The following is a 17889-nucleotide window of genomic DNA, read 5'->3' as shown; positions in this document are numbered from 1 at the left end:
TGATGGGCCCCCATTGCGCAGTGTACGCATGTACATATGCGAACTAGTAATGTAGTTATAAGGGCAAACAAGAGTATCCTTAAAAAAAAAAAAGACAAATAGCACACACGCAATGGAAGCGCGTCGCACTATTCCGACATAGACAAAGGTGTGCTCCCGTGTGCTTGGAGGGGGCTAGAAACTCTGAACGAAGTTTCCGAAAAACTACTTGATGATGGAATATAATGACTGCTTCACAAAATTTAACTTATCCTCCGCAGCGCTCGGCAGGAGCTCCTTATAGAGAAGCAAAACTTTGAAACCGAGCCTTTTAAATAGCTCATAACGTTCGGAAAAATAGGGAATAAGAGTAAGGGTCCCCTGAAAAGTGTTATTATTGCCTATACATTCTACAATTAAGGAGAAGTCCTTTACAAAAATTGGAACACTATAGTTATACATATTTAGGACCTTTATTTGGCAATTTAATTTGAATAAAATTTCACTGACTTCTTTTACTAAGGGGTAATCTAGGTGTCTATTTTTTCTTCCCAGTGAACTTTCAAATGACTGCAAAAAAGTGAACACTGAATTATCCACATATTTTTCATCCAACCATGAGCAGAACTTATTGAGAATAATTAGCTGTACCTCCTTTACAAAGTACACATAGCTTAAATAACTGGGGGTAGGGATAGACATATCTGAACGAGGCAATATCAACCAAAAGCGCAGCAAGTCATTTATAAAAGTTGTGAGGGTACAAGATAATGCTTTATCCTGGTACTCTCTTGCGACTTTTATCCTTAATAGATTCGGTATAATTTCGTAAATCACCTTTTCCTCCCCCTTTTGATTAAATGTTAACACTTTGAGTCTGCTCACCAATTTGTGAAGGTGCTCCTTTTTTAAAATTATGCTAAAAAAATGGGTGCATTTTAATATATCCGCTATTTCGTACAAACTGTAAGAATTAATGTTTCTGAAAATATGTAGACATATTAGCTTTAACTTTTCGCAGTCTCTATTTTGCATCCTCCTTAACGAAATAAGGTCGCTAAGTATTTTTCTATTACGTTCGACTTTGTGTCTTTTCTCATTGGTGTCACAATGGGTCGTAATTTCATCACATTTATGGCCCCCTTCATTATTACTCCCGTTTTTACCAGATCTTCCATCGCAGCGTCTGATTAATTCGTTGTGCGTGTAGACGCAGTGGCTTCCTTTTCTCTGGCAGAAAAATGTACTTTCTCTTTTTTCCTCCAAAGGGTCATACGTGACTGCGCCACTGGCTGGGTGGGTAGGTCCATGCTTGCTGCTATGCCCAACGCGGCTGCGCATCTTCACAGAAAAGAAACAAGTGAAAAAGGGAAAAAAGTGTGCAATGTGAAACTAAGCAAATGTACAACTGAACAGATGTACAATTGAGCTACTCAATCGACACATGCGGGAACGCCAAATGGGGGGATCGCATCCCCCAAGTGGCTGCGTTCATTTGTGAATGTATACATCTGCACCATTTCGTGCTTTAAGAAAAAAACGCTTACCACCATGCGCAAGGGTAAAAATTTACTCCGCAGAAGTAGGTTTTTACAAGCTATGTTCATCTTATCAATTTTAGGGACATTTCTTTGGGGCAAAAAAAAAAAGAAAAAACACTCCTCAGTTGACGAACCACAACTGTTCATCTGCCCTTTTGCTTTTCTAGGTTATGTAGTACAAGTAAGGGTATACATTTTCAGGCACATCAGCAAGGTCTGTGAGGTTATACGTACATTTTCCTCTTTTTTTTTCCCCATTTTTTTGGCGATTTTTACATTTTTTTATCAAAATTTTAAGAGCTCCCTTTTTCGAACCATTTTAAACAGCGGGTAGGCAAAAATATGGTTTGAGCGCCATCTCCGTTTGTGCATATATGGAAGGGGGGAGTCAGCATCGAATGGTCCGTAGCTTTGTCACGTCTCTTCGTTTTGCTTTCTTCCATTTAATTTTACTTCATTTTAATGTAATTTATTTTTTTCTTGATGCCCTTTCTTGTGCGTTTATCACAAAGCGGGTTACTAAAAATACACGGCAGAGGGGCACTTGTTACTTCCCACTTTTTAAGGAACGAAACACGCGCAAGATGAAGCCAACCCGTGCGCGAACACACAGAACATAGCAGACGAAACAAACGTAAACATCAGCACACAAATGATTACATTATGCGTTTGAATCCCACATGCTTCTTACCCTTACATGGAGAAAAACAATGAACCTTTATTTTATTACGTCCTTCTTGTTTCTCCTCCTTTGTAACGCATACTTAATTATCGGGGTGAATTTAAAAAGAAAATGCGTCTCTTTATTCTTAAGTTGTAATTTGAATAGTGCACATAAGGGCAATCACCAAAGTCCTCTGTTTTGTTACAAAAAAAGGGTAAAAGCGAAGGAACTTAGGAAGTTGTCAACTGAGGAGCTTGAGAAGGTACACACTCGCACGTCTGTTCTATTCTGACAAGTGCTACACGGGAGAGTGGCTCTTCACCTTTCCTATGCCAGCACATATGCCTAGCGCTCCTACGTCGGGCACCTCTGCATTCATAATATATTCCTCCCGAAAGAGCTTTCACATGTTCTCAGAAAAAGGTGCATACCTGAACACACCCCAAATGTGCCTTTACCCCTGCCACCACCAACACTGCTGCACCATTTTTTTGTCACTCCCCTGTAGGAAATCATCAAGTGCAGACTGGATATACAAAAGTTCCAACACCAGGGATTTCACGATATACATAACTATAACATCTATTACGAGAAGAACGCCAGACGGAAATTAGCCCAGCTGCTGACCATATACTATGAGAGGTACCTTGATAAGAACGTGAGGATAAAAAGTAACTCTTCTGAAGTAGCAGACTCCAGTTCGGTACCACCCCCCTCGGGCGACGAAGAAGGAAAGGAACCAAGTAGTCAGGAAGACGGAACCGCCAACAACAGTAGTGAAACGAAAACATGACTCTGGGGAAAGGAACCACGGGAAATATATTAACCCGTTTTATTTTCTTAAGACTTTTGTTTATATCCACGTACGTGTGAACAACTTTTTGTCGAACGTTCGCGCCTTATGAGAAGAGGCCACATTTGACGAAGCATTCTGGTAGCGTCTGTTTCTGCAGGCCTACATGAGCATGAGCTTACCCCTATATTGGGATCCACATAATGGGGGCATATATACATAATAGCGTATTTTCCCCTATGTTCAAGCACCTGTTCAACGTGAAAAAATTTCTGGCTCACTTTTTTTCCTCACTTTTATTGCCTTACCTTTTTTTGTCAATTTGATCGAAATGGATGCATTACAGATAATTCGTAATAACGTATCATTTTTGTGCATTTGTGGAGGCGTGCATTTTCGCGCATAGCATAGATGTATACGAATATATTTACCATATATGTATTTTTTTTTTTTACCCCCCCAGGGGAATGTAAAATTAATTTTTTTTTGTTTCCACCCATTTTGCCAAACGGAGTATTTTTTCCGTGTAGGAAAAAATATCTTATATATACTTGGCAGGTATTTCATCTACAAAGTGTTTTGACCCATTTCGTAAGGGAAACCTTGCAGTTTTTTTTTTTTTTTTTCAACGAGATAGCCGTTACTTCCACGCGGCTGCGAAGAATTGCTTGAAGTTCTCAACCACCTGGCAATTTTTGGCAGAACATTTCTTAGCCCACGTTTTTAGGTGTTCCCATTTCTTCGCATAAATAGTTAAAAGGAAGAAGCGGCAGGGATGGATACGCGGGCATCTACATATAATAATTTGCTCGTTTTACATAAACATCGTTTGGAACTTTCTCTGCGTCGGACGTATGATCTGTAAAAGTCTGTCCCTTTTTGTCAATTCTCATCCCCTTTAAATCATTTTCCAAATTGTAAAAAATGAAGAAGTCGCTAAAGAATATAAAATTGAAATTAAGGAACAAAAAGAGAAAGGGAAACTTCGTCTCCTTCTACGACAGAATAAAAGAAATTAATGAGAAGGAGAAGCTGCAGGCATGTAGCGTACTCGGAGGCGCGAACTACGACGACGGTTTCACTTCACAGTGGATAAGTCACGAATCGAAGGATGCCGAAGGTGAGGAAGCAATGAGAATTCCCCCGGCGCATGCATGTGTCTGGGGTTGTATATATCAGCTGTGGTATATACGTCAACATCTACACCGTATGCGCGTCACCAGTGAACGGTGAACTCTGTTCCTTCGTTTCCACCGCGGCACACGGTGAACAGCAACGGTTAAAAAGACGCGCCCCTCTTTCCCCACTAACCACAGTTGCGGTATGGTAAGTTTTGTTTACTCGTCCCACTATAGTGATTTTTTTTTTTTTACACCCCCTTTGATAGACCTAAGAAGAACGAACTTTTACGCAGCGTTACAGGTGTACCCCCAAAACTGCTTCAACAGTGACTTCAGAAAATGCTGCAGAGAACTACAGCCGTATGCGAAAAATCTAATGCTCATTTTGCTAAACAAGGACAAAATTTTTGGCACCATTTTGAAGTACATACAGAATAGCAAAATCCAAAATGACGAAAATTATTTCTACAAGTTGTTGGTGATCCTGATAAAAGATTTAAAAGATGAAAGTAAAAAATACATAGATCATATTTTAAAAATATTGTACGATAAAATTAATTTCAACAATCTGGATTTGTTGGAGGAAATATTTAATACCTACACAAATATATTTCGAATAATGAATAAAAAAATCATAAGTAACGTCGATAGGTATATAAAAATATCCCTACCACTGTTACAACATCGAAATAGTATTGTAAAAATTTTCATTGCAGATAGTTTTTCCTATCTTTTGAGGAAATTATCCCTACACGACTTAATGGAATGCTTTCAAAAGTTATTTTCCTTTTGCGATTGTGTGAAAAGGAACAAAGTGAGAGATTATTGTGATACGGTGAGCCTCCTCATGTTAGAAGCTCTAAAGGTCGACAAAGACAAACTGTCCAGAAAAACTTTACCCTTTTTGAAGTTTATAATTTATTCATTATTCCTAAAGGAGACATATTATTGTGAGGAGACACAGAGTCATTATGAGCCAATTGAGGACACACAATGTATGCACTTCCTAAAAAAAGCAGTAGCGATCTTCCTCATTGATATTTATAATTTTACGAAAAATGGGACATTTGAATTTGTGGAAGTATTTCTAACCTTCATTTTGAGAAACTATTCCATCCTGTTTAGAAGATACTACACCCATGTGTTAGTTCAGTCGGACCAAAGTACAGATGCGTTGCATTTGCTGATCAGTCAAAGGGGCCCAAACGGGGTCTCCTCAATTTTTCCCTCTTTAGCCAACGCGGAGGGGCACAGTAGCGAGATAGTAGCTACTGCGCATGATTTGCAAGATGAGGATGACGGTGGATCGGAGGCTTCTCCACCTAGCCATGCTCCAGATGGAACACTGGAGAGGAGCTCCGAACTTGGGAGCAGAAGCAGGCACAGCAACAACGACGACCAGTTTTGTGATGATCACCCACGCTTACGTAGCAACCAGGCACAATCCTCCGCGATGCAGAGGACGGCCTTTTTTGCCAAAGAAATTTTCCACAGCTGTACGAACTTTTTCCTGAAAAAAATATTAAACATATGGATAGAAAGAAACAGCGAACAGAAATGTATAATTGTAGAAACTGCTCTTCGCGAACTGAATAAATACGCGCAAGATGTGAATCGTTTGAAGTTAAATTATGTCTCCTTTTTCTATGTATGGCATATCTACGACCATATGTTCTTTTTACTAAATCCGGATATGGTTTCGAATGAAGGCATAAAAAATATGTTCATCTCCCTGGTCAAGGTGTTTATGAGCATCATGACTGCAGAGCAGTGGAATAACTTAAGTGGTCACCACCCTCTTCGAGACTCCCTCTTTCGCTGTTTCATTATCAACGTGGAAGAACTCTTAAGCAGAAAAAATAACAGCAGCGAAGATTCACACCTGAACGATGTTTTGAAGTGCATATTTGTCTACATAGCGAGAGATGTGCAAAAGGTTGACATATTTATGCGTGTGAAGGAGTGCCACATGGTGAGCGGACTGAAGGAGGGAGCTGGACCAAGTCACTTGCCCGAAAAGGAAAGCATGTCTAACAAAATTGACCCTTACAACATCTCCGACGAGGATGCTAATCTACATTTGGGAAAAATATTCCTCCTGTTTGACATTTTGAAGAGCACAACAGGAAGGGAGAGTAGGACCCTGGAGGAGAAAGACGAGGATACGGAAGCGGAGTCTAAACGCATGCACAAGAAGAAACGACAAAATGGAGACTTAGTCGCAGATGAGCAGACCGACAAATGCAGACCCAGTAGCGAGAGGAGTGCTTTCCACCATCGGACCGACAACACGCGTAAAAACAACATCATCCAGGAGGATCCCCCAACACAAATGCAAACAGAGCTTCATAATTTATTTTCCATCACCCTTGAAAAAGTAACAAACATACTTGCAATTTTGAAGCGAACTAATGAGTGTCCCAATGTGAACAGTTCAAAACACGTGAAAAACGGGGAAGAAGTTCTAAATGAACCCGAGAAAAATCTCCAAACAGTAGTGCAGTTTTTATTTGCATACGTCAGCCTACTAACAGAGATAAGTAGAATCGACGGGGATATACTACTTCTATGCGCAAAACACAGTGGTAACAAAAGCAAGGAGAACAATTTTTTTACTCTATTTGGAGAAATGTGCGACATGGTTGAAAAACTAAAAAGTAGGCATTGCATAGGAAGGAAACTTCACAAGGAAGACTCCTCTCCCGATATGAATTTTTACTTGAACAACATCATACTCGATGCAAATGTGATGATGACAATGTTGGCGAAGGAAATGCATCAAAACAGCGAAGTAATCGAAAACGTCCTTCCAAGCAACAACAAGTTCTTACTCAACTGTTTAGACAAGTGGGATAAAGACCAGGTGTATGGTGTGGAATACTTGAAGAAAATAAAAAACATAATTACCAACCTGAACGAAATGAACATTTTTGCACACAAAACGGATGACTTATATGCATATTTAAAGGCCCTTAAAAAGCTATTTCTCTTCTACGACAAGGGGAATAGGAAAGAGTTCCTGCAAAGTATCCAATTCGTAGTAGGCATATGTATAGCACTCAAAAGCGATAAAGGAAGTCATCATACTACAAATGAGAACAACATTACATCTGGGGAGAGTAATAACCCTGCTTGCTACGCCAAACTGTTGCCCCTTTTTGATTGTCTCATTTATTTAGAAAATGAAGAATACTTAGCTACGTACGAAAAGATTTATGAATCCAAAATTATTGACGTAGTAAATTATTTGACCTTTTTTAAAAGCTCCAACATTTTTAGCGATTACTTGCTCAAGGTGGCCACAGAAATATGTATTGTCGAATTGGTTTATCTGTTAAGTGCTAGCTTGGTGAGTATCCCCAAGGCAGTTACTGTTCACGTCAGAAACTTCCTACGCTCGTACAGCATAAACAAACAAATGGGCGACGAAGAGGGTTATCACCACCAGCTGGAATACTATTTTTTTGTCCTAAACGAGGTATTCAAAATGGGTAAGGAAAAGCTGTTCGCTGTGGAGTGGGAGGTGGGCAGAAAGACTGCACCAGCTGCAGATTCAGCTAGTGACAGCTGTGAGAAAGAGAACCCTGCGGATGACAATGCGAAGGATTTTGTGGAGGAGGTGGACAGGCGAGAGGATCACAGTGGGAGCGGCGCGAGCCTCCCCTGTGCCACCCCCCTGAGGAACCTCATTTGGCAGAACATAGAAGATAGCGAAATTAATATGCGACAGTATGTGCACACCCAGAAGAGAAATGCACCGCCCACATTGCCAGGAAGCAAACATCTGAATGCTGAAAATGCCCTAAAAATTGCATTCGCCACCATCAATATGGTGATCGTGCCACAAGCAAACAGCCTTAACAAATCGTACAGAGCGAAACTGCTGGACATGTACGTTTGGATAATGAGCTATATTAATGCCAATTTCAGGCGCTTCGTCCACGAGTTAAAATATTACTCTCTGTTGAATGTAGTGTTTGACATTGTTGAGAGTTTAAATGAGTTGTGTCACGGGCATGGGGGCGCTGCCCTGTCTGTCACGTCTACGCAGCCACAAGTGGACCAAATCATCCACGCCGTAAAGACTTTTGTCAGTAAATTTGCCCACAGCATGCACATTTTGAGCATCCCCAACATGATTAAATTTTTGCATATACTCTGCTCGTACAACCAGAAACTAAACAACTACAAAAACGACATCGAGGAAATGCTACTGGAGAAGAACGTCAACATCACCAAGTTCCTGCTGAACATAAAAGAGGAAGACAGCAGCAGGATTATCCCCATCTTGATAAAAATCATTTTTTGCATTTTAAAAAATAAAATGAAAAAAGGAAATAAAAAATTGAAGAAGAATATGATTTTTTACTTGTCTAACATTTCTTGCGACAATTACTGCCACATCCTTATATCTGTAGTATACCCCTTGGTGAATGTATACGAGGGCTCATTTGACTATGGCAACTTGCTCAGATACGGAGACAAGGAGAGGGTGCTGGTCAGTTTTCTCACCAATTGTCAGGGGCGCTTTGCAGCGCACTGGAGATACCAATGTGATACGCAAGCGGTGACTTCAACCATTGCTGCTGCTTCTGCAGCAGCGTGTACAGAGGCGAGTACAAACAGTGGGGAAGAAATTTCGCTCTGCTACGACGACACCTTTAATCACTCCAGTTGGCACTTCGGCAATCACATAATTGAAATAAAGAAAGACGCGCTGTTTAAAAACTTCCACTTCAACAAAAGCTTTAGTCTTTTTATCGAGATACTCAAGATCATGAAGTACAAGCTGGACAGCTACATGGAGTTTTTTTTCCATGTCTTTGTCACCATAGCGCACTACATCAATGTATACCAGATGATGAAAAAGAAGGCAAAGGGGAGGAGGATTTTCCTGGTGGTTAAGAAGATGGAGAGTCGAGACAAATGTGGAAGCGGCAAGGTGGGGGAGGCGGCCCACATAATTAGCAGCCCCGGCGAAAGTGAGTACAAGGACCAGGCGAAAGAGCACCTACAGAAGTTTGATCAAAATTTTGATCACAAATTTGATCACAAGTCTCATCAGAAGTTTTATCACTCGTGTGACGATGACCGTAACCATGACTTTGAGCGTGCCCCTCCCCGCGAATACAGCGTCGAACTGAGCGCGAAGAACTCCTATCTGAAGAACGCCAACAAGAAGTGCATCGAGAACATCCAGTTCATCATGTTAAACTACGAAATGACAAATCGCAATTTGGAGAAGGCCAAAGATTTCTTCGCCTTCTTGTTCCGAAAAAATCTGAAGAACATAGGCAAACCAAATTTGTTCCTAAAAATTCTGTTCGACATTTGGAGCAAGAATGAATCGTATCACGAGTTCTACGACAGCATCATACCTAACTCTTTATCCGTTTTAATAAAAGCTGTAAACAACCAAATAGTTGTCAGCCGATTAAGTCACAGTGAATGGAACGCACTCACGGCGAAGGTGTTCGATATCGTTTTGCGCCTATGTGGTTATGACCATTTGAGTGAAAACGATCTGAATTGGTGTAAAGGGGAACCCCCCAAAAAGGAACAGGAGCTTATTCGGGGGAGAAGCAAAAATAGGCGAGTACTACTCACCATATTGGAAAAGAGAAAATGCTCTGACGTGTCTCCTTCGAAAGGCATGAAGATATTGAAGCCGCTCATTTCGGACATTATTGTATGCATTAAGAAAACCATTTTAAGGAGGTACAAACAGTTCCTTGTAGAAAAGGAAAGCGGAACAGCACTCCGCAAAAAAAGCCGAACGGATGAGTTAAAAATTATTAGCAATAAAGAACTATACATTCTAATTGAATTATCTTCCCTGAACAAAAACCAGACGTACAATTTGCACGTCATTAATATAATTATCACCTTCGTGCTTATCAATGCCAAGTCGCTACATAGTACAAATTCTGACCACGTGCAGAAGCTGAAACTTATATTGGTATCTTTGAAGAGGTTACTCATTAATATATCAAGGGGGGAAAGTGAGCGCCCAAGGTGGGGGGCCAAAAAGAAACCAAATTGCAACTTGTCTTGCTATCAGGAAGCGGCCAGGAACGCCACGTCCCCCAGATGTGCAGATATGTCCCATATAGGCAATGTACAAGAAAAAAAACGTGCGAGAAAAAGAAGCGTACACTCATCTCATGTGCACTCCTACCACCATGCTCAAAAATTGTATGTATGTTTCAAACTAAAAACCATGGTATACGAAATTGTCCAGAGATGCTATGACGTAAGTTGTAGAGTCCTGGCCGGGGATCTCCTAATTATGATTGGTTGCATCTTTCTAAAAATTAGAAACATAAACAGATATTTAGAAAAGTTTAAAAAAAATATGGACACCTTTTTAAAAAAAACGAACGAGCTTAATTATAACTCCAGAGTGGTCCTAAAGGAGATTGTGAAAATTCCTTTAAAAAATGACCAGGCCAAGAGGCAGAGTTATTATTACACATTCCTTCAGATTGCCCAGATATTTTGCGGCCTGAACATTTGCAATGAGAGGAGCTCCCAGCACGAATACGACGCGGATGTGCAGTTTTTAATTTTCCTCGATTTGTGCAATGTGAAAATATCCACCGTTATGAGGGGTTATGCCTTGGGAAGGGAGGGGTACCCAATGAGAAGCCGCAAGAGGGGACACGTAACGAAGGGGAAGAAGACCGAAGAGACGCAGACCGAGGAGACGAAGGCTGAGGGGACGAAGACCCTGGAGACGAAGACACCCCGCAAATTCACCTTTGATCACCTCTTTTCAAATAGCAACAGGTTGTTCCATGAAATCCTCGTGAGGCATTGCTCCTTTTTAATTTTTAACGAAGCGACTAACGAAATGGTTAGAGACAAATCCGTGCAGTTCGTTTTGTTCTTCCCCCAATTGCTTAAATGGCTACTGCAAGCGTTTGAAAGTAGCGATGAAAATGTCAGTGACCTGAGCATCGCGCGAGACGTCAAAATATGTGTCCACTTCGTAGTTAACATTATAATACCCAAAGCGCTGAACGCACTAAAAAAGAACGTCAACGATTTTACCAAAATTGCGCTGCAGATTATCCTCACAACTATAAAGCTAGTTAACCCCCACATGGACACACTCAAACGATTAGATGTTGAACCCTTCTTAAGGGAGGTTAAAAATTCTCTGGTAAAAAATTATGTACTCAATACAGACATCGATTCTTTGTTCTGCTTTATCCCCGTGAAGGCGAAGAAGAATGAGAAGACGCACCCCTCCGACCAGGAAAAAACCAACTTTAAAATGTTGGAAAGGTTGCTATTTCACGACTTACATCACAACGTAGTTGGAACGTTCCATGAGAGTAAGTCTCATCAAAAGGGGAGGAAAAATGAAGAAAATAATAAACGTATATCTATAATCCAAAATATAATAGACCTTAAATCAGAAAACAACGCCAAAGGTGTGGAAAAATTAGTCGCCATTACCCCCCTATTGTGTTACTACACGATTTCTAAGATTGTAGTTCCACTTGCACTGAATTACATCCTCCAAACGAATTCAAAAAAAGAAACATACAACAAAACTCTCAGTGTAAATAGCATTAAGCTGCTTGGCACCTGCACCGAGAGGGTGGGCATCAAAGTTGTTTATAACCTACTGGAGCTGCTTCTTTCAGAGCTCAAGAAAAACTCATTTAATAAGGTATACATCGAAAAAGCAGTAAGTCACATTGTGAGGACGTACGATTTTAGGGAGTTCCAGGGCATTCAAGTGGAGCAGAATTGGGCCCGTCCAGGAGGAGCAGCCTCGGATGGATTTCGAAACGCGGACGAGGTAAACCGCGCTGCGGAGCAAAGTGAAAGGATCGAACTGACAGGAGTCAAAGGGATAGAAACTGCAGTGAAGGAGCAGCCTGTGAAAAGCGCACCAGGGGTGGACTCATCTGTGAACATCGCGCCAGAGGAGAACGCACCGGTGAAGAGCGCAGCAGGGGAGAACGCACCTGTGGAGGCCGAACCGACGCGGAAGAGCAGTCCCAGCCCGCTCTGCTACAAGTTCCTCCGGCGCATCCTTCCGCAGCTAAAGCTGCTAATGTTCGACAAATTCGGGACTAATGACAAAAAAAAACAAAAGTGCTACATAAACGACCAAGTCGTTGACTACAAAAACAAGGAGGCAGTGGCCAAGGCCGACCTCGTCATATCATTTTTAGTAATTCTAAACAAAATGAATTACAATTTTGAGAAAGAGTTACACAAAATAATATACAGATTATGTTTCTGTTTGTCGTCCAAAAATAACAATGTAAGAAGTGAATCGAAGAAGACCATGTGTTTTATTTCCATGTACCTCGGTTTGAGGTACTTCGATTTGATCATAAAGCAGATGTCAGATTACCTGACCAAGGGGTATCACGTGCCGATATTTTTGTGCACGGTTAACTCCATCCTGGAGTCTGTGCTAAAAAAGAAGGACAAATTTTTAGACAAGAATTACTTAACCATCGGCATCAACGCGTTGAACGATGGGAATATCAGCAGATCCAAGAGGAAGGACTCCGAGCGGTTCAGCGGGAGTAGCGCCACTCCGCATAGCGGCGGAGGCAGGAAGGCCCCTATCGCGGTTTCACCACATCTCACGAACACCCCGCACGACGCCTTCTGCACCAACATCTTTAACATGATCAAGCTAGAAATAATAAAAGAAATTGACAAAAATACTGAAGATGTTAACAAGAAGCATATAAAAAGAAAGACCAAGGAAAGCAAAAAGATCTATGGAAAGAATATCATTAAGCTGTTAACAAATATAGTACCCGAAAAATGCATCGAAAATAATATCCTCATATTTTTAGAAAGCTTATTTAGTGGGGAGTCTTTCGAAAATAACCAAGTGGATAAAAATTTTATTTTTAAAAAAAAATACATCTTTATCGTGTCATCATACTTCAACAATTTCGTAAAAGGAATAGAAGAGAACAAAAGTCTCTCCCCCCATTTTGTCCTAAACATTATTTACAAGCTGTTAACAAAATCGGTGTATTTTTTCAGAGGTGATGATTATCAAAATTTACTCAGTGTTATGCAGAATTCCGCCATTCTACTTTTTAAATATAATGTCTCTGACCAAGCAGTGCAAACCTTTGGAAGCTTCAAAAAGGGTATCCAATTCTATGTGCCCCAGGAAGCAATCGAGGAGAGGTACCTGGGACTTAATTATCAGCAGAAATGTGTACATTACCCTTCCAAAGGGAATAACAATATGCATATAATACAGGGGTTATTTCAGGAGAAAAGCATTTATGACGCTATTGGAAAGACGAAGAAATTTGATTTCCAGATCCTCGCACAGGTGTTAGCTAGGGGTGCCCTCAAGTTGTTAGTTTACGTGGTTAAGCGCTCATCAGAGTTGTTCACGGAGGACAGAAGATTAAAAAGTAATGGAGATGGTCTCATAACCGATGCTAATGACAACTTTTATGTTACTCTCCACAGTGAGAGGAGGTACCCTGGCGGAGCGATCAAAGAAACGTCAACTTGCTACTCCGCGTCCACTACCGTGGATGATAAATCCCTTAGCGAAAATGAAAACGCTCAGAAGGGGCTATTCACCTCTATCGATAATGAAAATGGAAGTGCCACCGAAGCAGTGCTCACCTCCGTGGGGAACAGAACTGGTAACAAAGGGGTAAACCATAATCATGAGGGGGAGGGCTCCTTTTCAAGCTTCCCCGAATTTATAGACCTAATTGAACCGCTGCTCGTGTATTTCTTTTGCTACGGAAAGGAAGACGTATTTGTGTTAGCCTCCAAGTGCATCAAAATTATTAAAAAGAAGAAATTTAGCGATTTTAAAAAGTTTGGAAAATTAATTATTCTCTCATCCATAGATATACTAAAAAATATCCCCAATTATTACAGCAAAGAATTTGACAAGCTCATTCTTTCATGCATTGACACGTTGACATATCTCATACGGGGCAACAACAAAAATGATATTATATCTTGGCTGAATTCGGATCTATCCAGTCGCGGAAAACCTAGTGATACTGTTGATGAGCCCATAAATGACGACACCGTTTCGAAGAAAAAGAGAAGACTGGAAGAGGGAGCAAACAGAAGGAATCCCCATGATCCGCTTGAAAACACAGCCAAGCTGAAGAAACAAAAGAAGCTGAATTATTTGCTGGACGAAAAGGTCTTATCTGTGTATTATCCCCCCCTGGAGGGGGGAGAACATTTACAGGAAGAACAAGAAGAATCGACGAACTCTCTACGATACTGCCTAATTAACCAGATTTCGCTGCTACTAGAAAGTAAGAATCACGTGTGGGAGCTGCTAATATTATTTAAAAACTGTATGATGCGGGAAGACATAAATAACATCATCAGGAAGGGGTCTATTATCTTAAAAATGAACAGCTGCATTGATCAAATCTTCACCATCATGATAGAAGAGTCTCATAACCTGAAATTATCATTTCTGTGTGGACAGATTTATGTCGATTTTTTGATGCGCTTTCCAATATCAAAGAAGGAAAAGAAAAAGAAATTTTTCAAAATTTTAAATAATTTAAATGATGAAAATGACGACTCCAGGATTGCCACTTTGAATGCTCTCTACGTCTTTCTCAACAGAGCTAACGCCAAGTTATTAAAGGAGGAATTTTATTACGTCACCTTTGCCAGCATCATAGTTCATTTTACTAATGAGACAAATTACAAGTGCAAGAAGATGTACATTTTTTTGACCACATTACTCCTCCAACAAGTGAACGATTTGACCTATGTTTTTAATTCGTATAAAATTTTAAAGCGCAACTTATTCTTTTGCGAAAAGGCATCTATCACGTATACCTACTTGTATTTGCTTCCTATTTTCTCTTCCATTTTTTCCGAGCGGATTGTTTCCTTCGGGCAGATGATTCAGATTGATGATAAGCTAGCGAAGGATGAGCGTAGTTTGGTATCGAAGGAGCACCAAAAAGACAGGCGCCACAAAATATTCCAGCTAACGTTGCAGGGGAGCGATGTGTCGACGGAAAATCACAGAAACGGCCAATCTAGTGCACGTCGCCAAGATGCACTTAGTGTGGATAACTCCTCCCCTGAGGAGCACACCCCAAGCCAGAGGCACAATACCATTAGAAACTACTTCATAAAAGAACTATTAAAAAGCACAAAAAAGTACAATACTAAGAACACCCCAAATATAAGCAGCAGTTTAGTTTTTGCCCCTCCCAGTGAAATCATCCTTTTTATGAAAAGCCAACTAGAAGATCTGTTCCTATCGGCCATGTTTTTTCTAATCGATAGGACGTGCGCTGATGTGAAGGCGTTCATGAAGGAGGACAAGCTGTCTCTTCAAGTAGTAACCTCCGCGCAAAACATTACCCATTTTAGTAGCAACTATGAGATATACGCACAGATGGACAAGGATTTAGTGTACCTCTTTTACAAGGCACTAGAGCAGATTTTTACCCATATGGACATAGACTTGATAGAAAATTTGGTGCATGAAAAACACGCCCACAAAATGTACAGGCGCTACTTTTTAAAGGAGGACCGACTAGAGTATCCCAACTTAGGGGGTACAGCGAACAGGGAAGAAGAAGCAAACGGAACAACCGATGGGGAAGGAGCAAACGGAACAGCCGACGGGGAAGAACCAAACGCAACAGGCAACGAAGACAGCATCCATGAGAAATTAATTTTGTACTTTCTGTACTTCTGGAATTTTATCATTCAAAATGGACTGTTCAATAAAGATCCCTATGTGCAAATCATATCGTTGAAGATGATGCTAAATTATATAATTAACAAAATGGCACGTCCTTTTTTTCCTCTCCTACTGGTCAAGTTGTTTTCTTCCGATAAATTTATTATCAATCTGATTTTAAAAAAAGTTCTTTCTCTCCTCTTAAATTCATATTTTCTCGAACATTTCTATATATACCATAGGGAAATTAGTGTTTTCCTGTCCAAGATTTGCGTGCTATTGGTTAACTTCCCGTGGATTACCAACGGGTTTGATGACCAAAGTGGTAGCAAAGGAGTAGCGCGTGAGAGGTACTATGCGGAAAATCGCGGCGAAGTGAAAGGGTTGTGTGTTTCATCCTGTGCTAAAGACACCGACCATTCACATGTCACCGGTGCTCCAAATGGCCTTGCCCAGGAGACTTTCACAGGAGGAAGCCAAATGGACAACCATTTTAGCGGCGCAAGTGATGTCGAAGGAGACGAAGAATTCAAAAAAGTGAACAGAATTTTGGAGAAGGAGCAGAATGAGCAAGATAAAAATACTTCTTATGATCGGGTTGGAACCTTAATGATGCCAAATTTGAAAATGACCAAGGAAATGCTGTCCTACAGCAAATTTTTCCTTGTCATCGTTACCCTCTCACGTTCCATAAACATCCATTTGATAAACAAGAAAAAATCTTTTGTCAGAATTCTAACAATTTTAAATACGTACAGAAATATAATTCAGGATTTCCCCCCAGATCTCTGGGCCCTCGAGAATGAGATAATTAATATCGTCCTCCCCTCCCTATACAAAGTAGCTTCCATATTTAAAAAGAAGTAAGTTTTGCCGCGCGCACAGTGTGTGTGCATCTAGTACGCATTATCTGCACGTTACTTTACCATTGGTGTGCCCCACTTCCTGCGTCAACAACATGTTTATAAATTAATTGTGGCCACTCGAGTGATGCTCCAGTATTTTTATATACTATTCAAAAGTACCATTTTTTTGGTTTCCATCCCCCCCCCCCTTTTTTTTTTTTTTTTTGCAGATACTTTGTCGAGGATGAAAACATTTTCGAAGAAGTGAACACGTACAATAAGCTCCTTTACCTATCGAGCTACGCGTGGGACATTATTTCTCTTCTGGAGGAAAAACTACAAAACGATAGGGCCACTTTTAATAAGGCCTTCATTCAAGCGAGACAGGTACATTTAAAAAGAAGAAAAATTGTGCTTTTTTTTTTTTTTTTTTTTCTATACGCATTATATGTAACAATTTTATGCTTCACCCAAGGCGAAAGTCTGCAGAATTTATCGGATGCGCACAGTACATGCATTTACATATGTGTGCCCACTTTTTTTTTCTTTTTTTTACACCCCCCTGCAGAGGATCAACCGAATTAGGTTTATCAAAAAAAAAAAGAAGAATTTGTTAGCCTTGAAAAATCCAAAGTTGTTTACCCTTAATAAGTCAAAAAGGAGGGAGAAAAAAAAATGGAAAAGAAGAAAATGAACCTTTAGAACAAGTCTACATTGGGAAGGAGGTTTCTCCACAGGGCCTCCCCCGACGCAAGTGTGTACATATGTAAATCAGTTTTTTTTTACGCCATCACAAATGTATACCTGCATAGCTGCTTCCTTCATTTTAACAGTAAAAACACTCATTTTCCCAACTAGAACAAAATTAAAATGAAAAAGTGAAGGGGGGGACCCCCCGATGACGCTTTCGCAATTTCAAACTTACTCACATTTGGAGGTCACGAAACGAAATGGGGCAGATTGTCTACACATCTACCCATTTGCACATCTGCCCATTTGCACGTGTACAAGTGCACTACTCGAATAAGCTTTCCTCTAGAGGGGTCTTCAAAAAAAATGCTCATGATAAAAGTTGAGTTAAAAAAAAAAGGTTGCATTTAATTGAGCCCAAATTATCGCTCACATGTATGAAAAAAAGGATAAGTCAAAGAATTAACATGGGTTGCAAGCACCCCGGAATGCACAGAATGAAAACTGCCATTTGTTGTTGTGTCTTATTTATGTATACTTCTACCTGATCCTTTTGAG

At 40.4% G+C, this 17889-nt stretch overlaps 3 protein-coding genes across 3 annotated transcripts; 2 read left to right on the top strand and 1 right to left on the bottom strand.

Annotated features, from left to right (window-relative positions):
- Window positions 1-204: 204 nt before the first annotated feature.
- C922_03192 (hypothetical protein) lies at window positions 205-1320 on the bottom strand (the record flags this gene model as incomplete). Its single annotated transcript, XM_008818784.1, has 1 exon — window positions 205-1320. One exon carries the CDS (start codon window positions 1318-1320, stop codon window positions 205-207), a length of 1116 nt encoding a protein of 371 aa, XP_008817006.1.
- Window positions 1321-2230: 910 nt separating this feature from the next.
- On the top strand, window positions 2231-2977 carry C922_03191 (hypothetical protein; the record flags this gene model as incomplete). Its single annotated transcript, XM_008818783.1, has 2 exons — window positions 2231-2446; window positions 2693-2977. 2 exons carry the CDS (start codon window positions 2231-2233, stop codon window positions 2975-2977), a joined length of 501 nt encoding a protein of 166 aa, XP_008817005.1.
- Window positions 2978-3901: 924 nt separating this feature from the next.
- Window positions 3902-17335, top strand: C922_03190 (DNA polymerase phi subunit; the record flags this gene model as incomplete). The annotated part of the gene is made up of 4 exons (XM_008818782.1): window positions 3902-4097; window positions 4365-16659; window positions 16872-17028; window positions 17210-17335. The coding sequence occupies 4 exons, from the start codon at window positions 3902-3904 to the stop codon at window positions 17333-17335; spliced, it is 12774 nt and encodes a 4257-aa protein (XP_008817004.1).
- Window positions 17336-17889: the final 554 nt, after the last annotated feature.

Source organism: Plasmodium inui (genome assembly GCF_000524495.1).
Source record: "Plasmodium inui San Antonio 1 unplaced genomic scaffold supercont1.12, whole genome shotgun sequence".
Lineage (NCBI taxonomy): Eukaryota > Apicomplexa > Aconoidasida > Haemosporida > Plasmodiidae > Plasmodium > Plasmodium inui.
This window is presented reverse-complemented; position numbering and strand designations above follow the sequence as displayed.